Below are 12,394 nucleotides of genomic sequence, written 5' to 3' on the forward strand. Positions count from 1 at the left end.
CTTCTCATCTTTCCAGAATACAAAGCCAAACAGTTTTAATAAAGAAATATATATATACATACACACACATATACACACACACAGAAAACCCAAACAGATTATAGTCCTGCAAGGTTTTAAGTATGTAATATCCATGCTAATCAACTCACCAGTAATACCCAGTTTTTTGGAGGTCTAAACCTACAAGTGTGACAGAAAACCCAACTGTAGTGGCATTTGCTATTTATGGAATGTAAGATACCTCTGAGCATTTGCATACTGAAGTGGCAAGTAGTTTTAAAGCCTTACTACCTGATAATTATATACTTAAAGACAAAACCTTTTTCTCCATGCCTTTTTTTTCTTTGTTGTGGTTGAGTGAATAGAAACAAAGAAAATAATCACACAAACCCCAGCACTGTTTAGAATTTTAGGGTTTTAGAATTGCATCACTGAGACCTGGGGATTAGTGCCTTCGTTTCCCTGCTTCAGATCTAAAAGACATGCTTGTCAGACCTAGAAAAAGAAAGACTTCAAACCATAATAGATATGTCTTGAAAAAACGTGGAAGGATTAATAGCTATTCCTGGAAGTAACTGTTTATTAGTATTCCTTCCCATGGCGAAATGGCACTCGGCAGGGGCTCCTAATAGGTAAATCTTTTCATAATAATTCAAAGCAATGTAACAATAGCAGCAACCTAAGACTAAATTGTAGCACATTTGATGAAACTGGAAATCGCGAACTTCATTCTCAAGCAAAAAAAAGTAAGTACTGTAAAACCCTAATACATACAAAAATACATCATGACTGAGAACTCCTTTTGTTAAAGTAACAGATGCTGACACATTATCTGATACTACCTTGCAGCAAAGAACCAATAGCCTTCCAAAATAACCATGTATTCATTTCCAACCCAGTAGCCAAATATTAATTACTTCACAGTTTTCTAAGACTTAAAAGACCCCAGTAACAACTTTTCTGTCTGTTTTAGAATCTTCCTAAGAAAGACACAAGCAGATACTTCCAGTTCTTCAAAAGATCAAGTACAGCAAGATAAAAGCTCAGAGCAAGGAAATATCTATCTATAGTTACATGAGCATCATGTACAGGGAGCTCACACTACAGTCAAAGTACATGTCCCTCCTGAGACTGAAATGAGACCCTTCAAATGAGACCCTTGATTAAATGAGACTGAAACGAGATCATCCATCTACAAAAGTTAATTAAATCACAGCAAACAATTAAGACGGGTGTGAAAATTACTGTAAATGAGAATTACATGACATGGTAACACCAGACTATGCAGCACACTCTCTTCAGCATGGTGAGGAACTGCTTGGTCAGGCCATGCATGACAATCTCTTGTAAATGCTATGGAATCTGTGTCCCTTTATTTGTTCTCCATTAGAAGTACTTTCCAAATCAAATTATGTGGGTTTTGTGGGAGGGGAAGGGAAGAACCATGGGGAATGAACCCCAGAGCATATATGAATTGTTCCTCGTTCCCATCCATTTTAAAGAATTTATATTTCCTAAAATAAAAAAATTACAACATTGCTTAATAAAAAATACAGCAAGTAAGCATGTTTAAAAAAGCTGCAACCATACAGACAGAGCAAAGAAGGTAACCAGCAAAATGGGAGCAGCATCTCATTGCTTGTCACTTACTTCTGGCACAAGAATCATCTTGCTACATGGCAGTTTCTGCACTCTGCTCAAGGAATTTCTCCCTGAGCTTTGGAGCTTCAAGGAAACCAATGCCTATCCCTAACTCAGCCTCTCTTGGTTTCCTAATCCTTCCTTTCTCCATCATTCCCCTTTTTCTATTCGGTTGTCTTCTCTCCACAAACTAACTTAGATTCCCCAATAGTTTCTTCACCCCTCAGTACCCCACCCATACAACCCTACTGCATGTCTGCACCTACTTTCACTGGATTTTCCCATTTCTAACAATCCTCCATCTTTGGGTCACATTCCTCTCCCTTACATAAACACCTGCTTTTTGCAAAAAAATACCCCTTCAGGCCTTAAGAGAACTTTTCTTCCCAGCTCCTCGGCAGGGACAGCCTGGCATAGATACATCACACACAGAGAAGTAGTTCCTACTTTAGGTGTTGTCAGTACAACTCAGCCCTTTCACATCAAATCAGCCAGGCTATAGTGTCATTTGACATATTAAATATCACCTCCAGTTCATACATTTTCAACTTATTCTTCATGTATGAGAAGCATATAAACTCATAACAGCAGGAATATGCTGGGAATACTCTGGAATTATTAGCTCCATGAATACAAGGACACAGAAAGGTACATACTTGACAACAAATTTCTGAAAGGTAGGGGAATGCCAAAATAAGCTCTGTTCAATGCCCTTCCAACCCTGTCACCAGAAACCACTGCAGAAAAGTTATAAAAAAAATTAAAGAATTTAAAATAAGGAAAATATAATCCCCCCCCCAACCACAGTCCTTTTCTGTGTAAAATACACAATAACTCCTGACAAGAAAAGGCTGTAAGAGGGAAGATTATATCCCTAGGATTCCCAAACCCTAGCAGTCTTCCTCTGCATAACCAAAATATAGCACAGAACCACATAAAGAGCCACAAGAAGGGAGAAAAATACTGGCAGCCAAGTACCTGGGTGACAGAATCAAATTCCCAGTGCACCCCCAGCAACGTTAAACAAAAGGATAGGGCAAAATCTGGGATTTTTTTCAGAAATATCAAACCAGAGGAAAGTGTAGGAAGATTATATGTTTTGATGCACATTTGTGAGCTATACAGACGTAGCTTTAAACTTGCAAAGTAGCACTATAGGTTCTCAGCTGCACTTCACAGCTGTTGAAACCTCTCCCATAGAATGCAAATAAATATTTTATCAAACATAAACAAGGAAAAAGGCCTAAAGGAGATTTGTGTGCAGCAGGAGCCCATGCTGAAGGAAAGAGAACTGTCAACATAAACTATCACCCTATGCTGCTTGATGTTTCAGGAAGATTCTTAGCCTTGCAATTTATCTCTAAAAGTAACATTCTGATTAAGTCTGTATGAAACCACTTCTACCAGGAGCCAGAGCTCACTGAGATGTATCAAAGCACATCTAAAACCTCCAGTCTAGAAAAACTTCACAATACAGACAGCGAACAAAGACACTAAGTAAATCTGAAGAATATTTCATCCAGCTTATTTTTAAAGGGTTCATTAGCTGTCCCATCTCCACCACTCTATGAAAGCATGTATCCTGAACAGTGGTATTGTCTTTACCTACATGTGAACAATATGGAAACCCCAAACCAGGGGGATTTTTAGGACTGTGGCATTCATAGTTACACCCAATCACATCCCCTGGTCTTTGTGTGAGTGTAAATACATGAATGTCATTATCCAGACAACGTCATTACCTGGGATAATGGCAGGCTACTGTTGGAGCAGGGGTCTTTGACAATTACAATTCAGGAAATCTCCTTGAAAACAGCAACCCCATAAATCTACCAAAATGTATCTGAGACCTTATTAATAACAGTTTCTGAAACCCATCTCAAACACAGAGGCAGTGAGCATTGTGTGTTTGATGCACACACACCTAGTACAATGGGAAACTGATCTTTATTTATTTCCATGTATTGCTCTATGTTTCAGTGGATCTCTGGCTTGCATGCTTTGTAAATGCCTAAAATTAGGCAACAGATCCACAACATTTTAGCTAAAAGTGACAGTTCTAACACGGTAACTTGAATTTAAATATCTTGATATTTCATTAAAAAAAAAAACCAAACAAAATTTTGATGGCAGGCAACTGGCAACTAGAATCTAGCGCTCAGTCATGATCACCCATCTGTGCTTCTGTTGAGAGCCCCCCTCCCTGGAGTAAACACACGTCGTTTGCTGACCATCCAGTTCTTAAAAAATTTTGATACTGAAGCAGGATCTAGAAAACATAGCTGCAGAGCTGATGCCTTCCCCTTGGAAAAGGCATGGTTGCAAATTTAGACAACACCCTACCGCAGACAAAGGCTGGGAGGGAGGAGGGGTCTCCGGCAGGTCAAGAGGTAGCAGGTTTATCAGGAAAGGTCTGGGGAGGCTGCGAGGAGACTTCGGGGAGGGACTGGCACAAAGCTGAGTCGCCGAGCCCGGGGGAGAGGAGACGGAGGGAGAAAGGCACCGGGGACAGACGACACAAAAGCGCTGCGAGGCGGCGACGCCGGGCGGGAGGAGCAAGGAGAGGACCAGGAGATCGGGAGAGCGGAGCTGGGATCACGGGCCAGGCGGGACACGAGCAGGAGCAGTCCCCCGGGGCAGGGGCAGCGCGCTGCCTCCCCGCAGGGCCCCGCGGCTCCCGGCCTCCCGCCGGGGCCCGGCCCCGTTCCCCGCCGGGGCCGCCTCGCACCCGCCGCGGTACCTCGGCCGCTCCGCAGCCCGGGGCCACCTCGCAGGCCCCGCTCCGAGCCCCAGGCCAGCGCAGCCCGGGCGGGAGCCCGCGCTCCGGACCCGCCGCGGGCCCCAGGCCGCGACCGCGGCGCCCCGCGCCGGCCGGGCCCCGCCGGGGCTGCGCCGCTGCCGCGGCCGGGGAGGCGCATCTGCCGCGGGCCGGGCCGCCCCCCGGGCGCTGCCCCCCGCGCCTACCCGCGGCCCTCATCGCCCGCCGGCCGCCTCCTCCTCCGAGCCGACCCCGAGGCCTCGGCAGCTCCCCCCGCCCCGCTAAGCCGCTTACGGGGCGGCAGCCGCAGCCTCGCCCGGCCGGCCGGCGCGGGTACCTGGCTCCAAGGTGCACAGCAGGCGCGGCGCGGTCCGGGAGATGCAGCTGCGCTTCTTGAGCACATTGCTGAGGATGGTGCCCACGCCGCCGCCCGAGCTCTGCCGCTTCAGGCATCGCCCCCCGCGCCGCAGCGAGCCCGTGAGCCTGTCCTGCCGCATGGTGCCCGGGGCAAGCCCTAGGGCGGCGGGCTGGGGGGCATGGCGTGCGGGGACCCGCACTGCAGACTGCCAAGTCCCAGTGCCGGAGAGAAGAGGGAGGACAAGGAGAGGAGAAAGACAAAAAGGGGAAAGGAAAAAAAAAATCTGTTCCCGCCCACAACCCTAGCATCACTGCCTGAATAAACCAGCAGCCTCTCCTCCTCCTCCTCCTCCAGCACCACCTGGAATGCAGCGGGCGAGGGGAGCAGCAGCTCTGGTTAGAAATAAAGGGGGCCCCGGTGGCAGTGGTGGGGCTTGGCTGCGCCAAAGGGCCTCAGGACAGCTGCACAAGCCCCGGGCTGCGCGGAGACCGCCCGACACGGGCAATGCGGACACGGCGCGCTTGACGCCTGCTAACCGGCGGCAATACTGACTTTTCTGCCGAGAATGAAACGAGCTAAATATCCACCAAAGGGTCTTCTCACCTGGTACTCGGGCCTACAGTTGGACAAACACAGATAATCCTGCTGCCTTTTTCAAAAAGCTGCCCTGGGAAGGAGTCTGACCAGCACTATCAGACCACGGAGCAGGGAGAGCAAAGAGTTTAACAGCATGTCAGTGCCAGGGCAGGCTGGGGTCCTGCTCAGCGACAGCCCCAGCAGCAGCACAAGCAAGCATGCTGCACAGTTTCTGTTTTTCTCTCTCCAGCAAAGAGAGCCTGAACATCCTCTGCACGAACCACAACAATCCTCAGCTAAAATAGCAGCCTTTTCTATGAATCTACATTGCAACTGCACTTACAAGTAACATGCCAGGCACTAAGTAGTTAAGCGAAGCTATTCAAAAGCACTTTATTAGATGCATTTTCCAGTGCTATTTGGCCCAAGAGCATCTTAAAAGGGTTTCAGAGATTCTCAAACTCGTGGTTTGATTGACAAGAAGGAAAAGCATTTGAAATAATGGTAGCTTTTATAAGCTAAACCACTCAGCATTTTTGTGGAAGGAGAGCAGATTTATGACACCACATTAGTCAGGCTCAAAGGCCAAACTACCAGAAGTCTCAGTCTACCTGCCAACAACTGTAGCTCTGAAACATTTTGCTCCTTTATTAAAAATTTACATTCCTCAGTTACATTATGAAGAGAGAAAACTGGCAACGCATGCTTATCCATTGCCAGTTTATCTTAGTAAAGCTAATTATATAAAAGACACACAATATAAAACACAGAATCAAGCCTCTTTTTAAAATCAGTTATAACTATTTTTAGAAGTCGCTGTTAAGCTTTCAGAGAAGTGTGATTTTGATCATGCCTCTTTAAATATCTGCTTGGGTTTTGGAGAAAAGTCACTACATTTGAGCTGTTAGCTTGCACTCTGAATAGATAATTAAGTCTGTGTGTCGGTGGTTCTTTTTTTAACAAAGGTGACACTTCCCTGCTGATGTAGATGATGCAAATCACTTTATTTCAGTGCCAGCTGGAGATGATGATTTAGTGGTTAAAGCATCAAATTTGAAATCAATTAGTCTCCCTAGGTGTACAGATTGTACCAATGGGACTATAACAGCAACATTTAAATACAGAAATAGCCATATTATCTCTGTAATATTATTCTCCTCTTGCTTGAGCACCTTTTGCAAATAGCACCACATCGTTCTTGGATCATTTCAAGACTGACTAATCCAACACCACACGCTGCTGCCCAAAGTCTCAGAAGCCATAACCAAAGTTTCAGAAACCACTCATTATCCAGACAGTGAGAATCAGACATTGTACTAAACTGTGTTACTTCCAATTTTTAAACAATTAGAAATCAGGTCTAAGAAAGATATAAATATTTAGCTGATGAAGATAACCAGCTGTCAAAATGAGAATTCAGTATTCCCATCATTGCTATTTCTCCTACTTGTCATCTTGCCTCTACAAGAAAACTGGAAACAATCAGGATAATCATACTGTGACTGGGCACACAGATACTTCCAAGCACACCATTAAAGAGCTTTCCCGCATGCCAACCAATTAATACAATGTTATTCTGAAGGAAAAAGTGCAAAAATCGAACTTCAGGAGACAAAATGAAGAAGCCAAGCCATACTAATAGGTTTGATGACTCACTGGATCATTAGTACAAATGGATTCAGATGCAGGGGGATAAGCCTCCCATTAAGCACACATATACATATCTTCAGGGCTAGAACCTAGCCTCTAGAAAAGTGGATGGCACTGGGTTTTAATCACCGATCAGGCGAAGCCTCTAATCTGCCTGTGGCAGGACATGTCAACCATCATGAATCTAGTTTGATCCACCAGTGCATGGAAGTCTGGTCATGTCCACAAGCCCTCATCTGCATTTACTGACAAGACAGAGGACATTCAGAAAGGATTTGGAGGGAAAAAAATCAAAACGTTTGGCTAGGCAAGATATTTCATCTCCAGTATTTTGTAATAATCAACATGAGACTTTGCTTTTTTTCCTCCCTCTGTAGTTTGTGTATTCCCTCTGACACCAGTCACTTACAGAAAAACCTTACCTCCTCATTTGGTACCTCTTTACAATCTTACCAGCATCTGCCACACATGCCATTTTAAGGCCAGAATGAAGAATACTATGTGTATTCTTGTTCCTTTGTTGCAATCAAACTTAGGGTGATCAGTCCCAAGGTCAACACCAGGTTTTGACCAACTCCATTTACCTTAAACCTCTCCATTCTTTAGCCCACTTGTGTCTGCACTGGGACAATGAGGTAAAACACAGGCTGCCAGAAAGGGACAATGAGTACAAACAGATGGGGCAGCCACAGAAACAGAAGGACAGCCAGCAGAAATGGGGCCACAGGGCAATCTACTTTTAAAGAATCTATTTGTTTGCATGGAGCTTTAACTGCCCAAGCCCAGGATTACTAGAAGACACAATTCACCACTTCTCTTCTGATGGGTGCTAAGAAGACTGAATGTAATTAAAAGACTAAAAATGGTAAAATATCTTCAGCTGGGTCACTGTATTTCATGAACTCCACATCCTCCCCTTTATTTCACAGAAAATTGTAGAGACCTCTCTTAATTCTGATTTGCATCATAACATCCCAGCAAAACAGTCAAGGTCTGGGAATAAAGCTTATTTGCCATAATTCTCAATGCTAATGTCAGCAAAAATACTTAAAATGACATGTACCCATGAAAAAATAGAGTAAATATATTGTACGATAATACTGTAATATGATTCGTCCAAGAGGATTTTGGAAATTACACTTAAACAGCAGCACTACAGCAGCTGATGATAGAGGAAATATCAGAAAGAAATATATACCAATAGGATGAGGGGGGAAAATGTATTGCAACCACAAGGGAAAACCTGTTATATCAAATCATAGAGTCACTGTCTGCTAAGTCCCAAAGCTCAATATACTACTTTAAAGAGCCCAAAAATTGTATCCAGAAAATGTAAATCTATTATCACAGGGTTTCGAATAGCTCGACAGAAGCTAGCAAATAAACCAACATATGTTTTGACATGTATTGTAGTTCACCATGAGGCTCAAAAGAAAAAAATATTTCACTTGCAAATGACAGTATACAAGAGAAAACAAGTGGAATGAAATATATCCACATTAGAGACAAAAAAAGGTAAGCCAGTCTGAGATTATCCCAGAAGGCAAAACTATTTTAAATACATTTAGCCCATTAAACCATCTCCACCACTGGGGCACAAAATTCCTATCCTACCCAGTTCTATGCATGTTCTATTATCAAACATCCCCTCTGAAAAAACAGCCCTGATTCCTTCTGCTTGATCCTAAAAGCCTAAAAACAAGCACAACCCACCTGGAGTTTCACACTCCTCCAACACACAAGATGGAGCCACCTCTGACAGCTTGCAAAGAGGTCTCTGGCTTGTTGGGTCCTTGTCACCACAAGGGCACAGATGCTACAGCAATGCTACAGCATGAACACAAAAGTTCCCTTGAACACAAAAGCCTGTGAGGTGGCAGAGCCCTGCATTCCTCCCACCTGAGCCTGCAAGAGGAGCATCCCCTCCTGCATGGCCCACACTGCTCTGCCCACAGCCCCTGGTACCAATGTGCTACCTCAGAGTGCAGGGAGTGTGTGCTGGGATCCTCCAGCTCCCTGCAACTACCCTGTGGATCACCAAGCATAGAGCCTGTGGCACTGTTTGGTGTATCTGTTTGCATCACTGCTGCGGGAGCACCTGCCTATGGAGAGATTTGTGTTATGCAAAAGGAGAAACATGATTATGGACTAGCAGATTCAGTTCTGTATTCAAGCTGGTTTCTGTTGTTCTGTTGCCAGACAGATAATCCAGGGTTGTCTTTACTGCACAAAGGATGGTTCCGGAAAAAATACAAAAACAAATTTTTGCTACTGTATTTGTGCCTAGAGGAGGTTAATTTGTATAATAACTTTTATAATTTGTATAATAACTTGTTGAAAGCAGGAAAAATGGCTCAGGAAAATGGTGAAGTATGTTCACATACCACAGTCTCATCAATACAGCTGTAATATTTTAAACCTTTTCATTGCATTAGTCATCATTTGTATGACTTTGTACACAAATGTCACAAAAAAGGTGAAGACCTTGCTGTGTCCTATATTAAATATCAGACAAAAGCTGCAGACCCAATCTTCGTCCACAAAGGTATTCAGCACAAATATAAACTACACAATGGACAGGAAATAACATCTATGATTTCCAGGAACAGAGAACAAAATTTATATGATTTAGTCTAAGGAAGCATGCAGCTAGTCAAATATTTCCTCTTCCTTTAGACTTCAGGCACATAATCTTATTACTTATTTCCCCCTTCCAAAACCGAGAGCATGGTAATTACACTTTAATACAGCCTTCTTTTTAAGGAAGCCCTAAAACAGCACACTTGTTCTTGGTGGTCTTATGACAGAGGAGCTAGGGAATTCTCTTGTTTATAGGTAAGATAGCTGAAAAAGAATATTGCTTGCATATTGTTTAGCCATATCTATTGAGGACTATTCTAGAGACAATAATTTAAATAGTACTGCTTAGTACGGTGCCTATCTTTCAACAGTAAATTAATCTCCAAGTCTGTAACTCGTGTAAGATGGTCACAACTGCATGAGCAATACATGATCCTTCAGCCATCACAATTAGGATTCAGAACTTCAGACTCAAGATTCTTTGTTATGATCTTTAGTTGTGTGATTTGGGGGTTTTTTACCTAATTCTCCCTTTTCTTCCCATACACATTATCCACTCCTCCCTCCTGTGCTACGCACTTGCATACAGTAAGACAGGATTGATGAGAGCAGAGAAGGTCCTCTCAATAGAGCTAGCATCCCCTGCCACAAGTATAGGTTATAATTTATTCTTTGGGAATGATGGACAGTTACATCTAGTAAGTGTACTTTCAAGTTTAATAATGTTCATAGTCATATTGCTTCTTGAAATTTCTGGCAGATACACCCTGAAAAGTATGCCAGAGTTTTCCAGCATTAGTGAAAGCACTTGAATATGTAATACACCTGCAAATCAATTGTGAAAGCAGTTTACAGCACAATGGCATGGAGCTGCAATGACCAGTTTCCCATCTAGGAAGGCGCCACATTCCAAGGCAGTGAATCAGTCCAGGTAAGGCTGATTGCAGTCCCTCAATCCCTTGGTTGTTCATAGAGTAGCACAAGATGCTTATGCAATTGGATCATGTAGGTGAGTATATGAAAGCCTTCAAAAGCATTGCAGGTTACTCAGACATACAGGTGTGCCTGTAATCCCCCTGAACCTGCTCATAAACCTCTTTCCATTTGTAAATACATAACTGCAAATGAATGAGTGACATGCAGAAAGACTTAACATCTGTATAGTACCAGAGTTACAGGCAGCAACAGCAGAACTGCACAAACCCATCTCCCAGATCTGTACTTGATCCAGTAGAGCAAAAAGCTCCTGTTTTCCCTGAGTTCTTCAAAAAACCCCTCAGCAATAAGCCAGAAGATTTTCTTAAACCTGTCTACAACATAATCACATCAAGCTAACACTGAATACATTAATATTCAAATGCTTTACTTCACAAATTATTATCTCTCCTATGTCACCATCTCTTACCACCACACCACTGATAAGCTTGTATTCTGTAGTGCCTGGAGTTCCTAGGTCAAACTAGTTTTGAGAATAGAATTTAAGTTTGCTGATAATTCAGCAATCCTGAGCACACAAGTGACAGCAACTAATGCCAATGGGCTGGGTACAAAGGGTGATTTATTTCACTCCAGGGCTGGGTATAAATGGTAGCTTATTTCACTCAAGGCCCATCGCTGGGAATGGACTGTTCCCAGAGCTTAAAAGGAGAGAATTGAAAGAATTCCAAAAAAGTAGAAACTGACTCATGTTTTTTAAACATCATGCAGCACAGATCATAGGCACCTCAAATATTTCAGAAAAACCCCTAAAACCTTACTGACATTACAAAACGGATGCAATGTGGAAACTTTTAACATATGGTTCAACAGCTACACTGAAAGAACAAGGCACAGATTTAACTCGGAACTATCTATGTGGGAAACAAAAAGGAGCTTAGACTAATTTTGCTTGATCACAAGACAGCAGTTAGTTTACCTTCTTATGCCAATAATAGAGGACAACAAACTTACACAACTGAGTATGCCTGATATACTACTAAAGCGATCTGTATTTGCTGCAATGCCTGTAAATCCCAAATCCCAGTTCTGGGCTCCAGCACTGTTGCTACAGGTACTGCACAAGTACAGCAAAACCTCAGACTGCCTGCTTAAAAAAAAAAAAAAAGAAAGAAGAGAAAACACATTAGCAAACACATTAGCAGACAGAGAAGTACAGGGCAACAACCAGGTGACAAGGTGAGATTGAAAAGCATAGTCCACAATATTCTTAACATAAGAGCTGCTATTGTTTCTATGGCCTTCATGGCAGAGATGGGCTCCAAGGGGATGCACCATGAATGCATAAGGTCAATGAGAGTGCTAAGAGATCAGATTTTAATCCTCAACATGTTCAATATGGTGAAACATCTATAAGAAAATGTCAGCATGAGGGGAAATTGAAAATGTACTTGTTTTAAAACACATGTGGGATGGAGGTAGGAGGCAGGAGCCAAGCTTGTATACTGAGTAAGTTATAATGATGGGACAGAGAAAAAAGAGAAACAGAGAGAAAAGTAGGTTGCGAAGAGTTTTGGATATGAAAGTAACAGGAGGAAGACAGACTAGATCTACAGTGACCATGAGGAAAGCACACACATTAGCATTCATGAAAACATATGTACAAACACTGAAACAGGTGATTAATCCAGTGCTGAAGTCCACTTTATGTTTAATTCTTTGTTTATATATATGTTGCCTTCCAAAAGGAGAAAAGCACACCCAACAAAAAAAGGAGCTTGCAGAAGCTTCCAAATGCTATGTTCCACATGCTTCTAACAAGCTCTTAATCAGAGAAAAATGATAGATAAGTGGATTGATATCTCCATGTTGTAAAATTGGCTGTGTGTCTGTAA

At 43.0% G+C, this 12,394-nt stretch overlaps 1 protein-coding gene across 1 annotated transcript in view; it reads right to left on the reverse strand.

Moving 5' to 3' along the window:
- The window catches only part of TBC1D30 (TBC1 domain family member 30), a 29,977-nt gene extending 24,935 nt beyond the window's left edge, over positions 1-5,042 (reverse strand). The window contains 1 exon segment of the mRNA XM_030959578.1: positions 4,737-5,042. Coding sequence (XP_030815438.1) covers positions 4,737-4,896 — 160 coding nt within the window. The 5' untranslated portion in view covers positions 4,897-5,042.
- Between the last annotated feature and the right edge of the window lie 7,352 nt (positions 5,043-12,394).

Source organism: Camarhynchus parvulus, chromosome 1A, assembly GCF_901933205.1.
Source record: "Camarhynchus parvulus chromosome 1A, STF_HiC, whole genome shotgun sequence".
Lineage (NCBI taxonomy): Eukaryota > Metazoa > Chordata > Aves > Passeriformes > Thraupidae > Camarhynchus > Camarhynchus parvulus.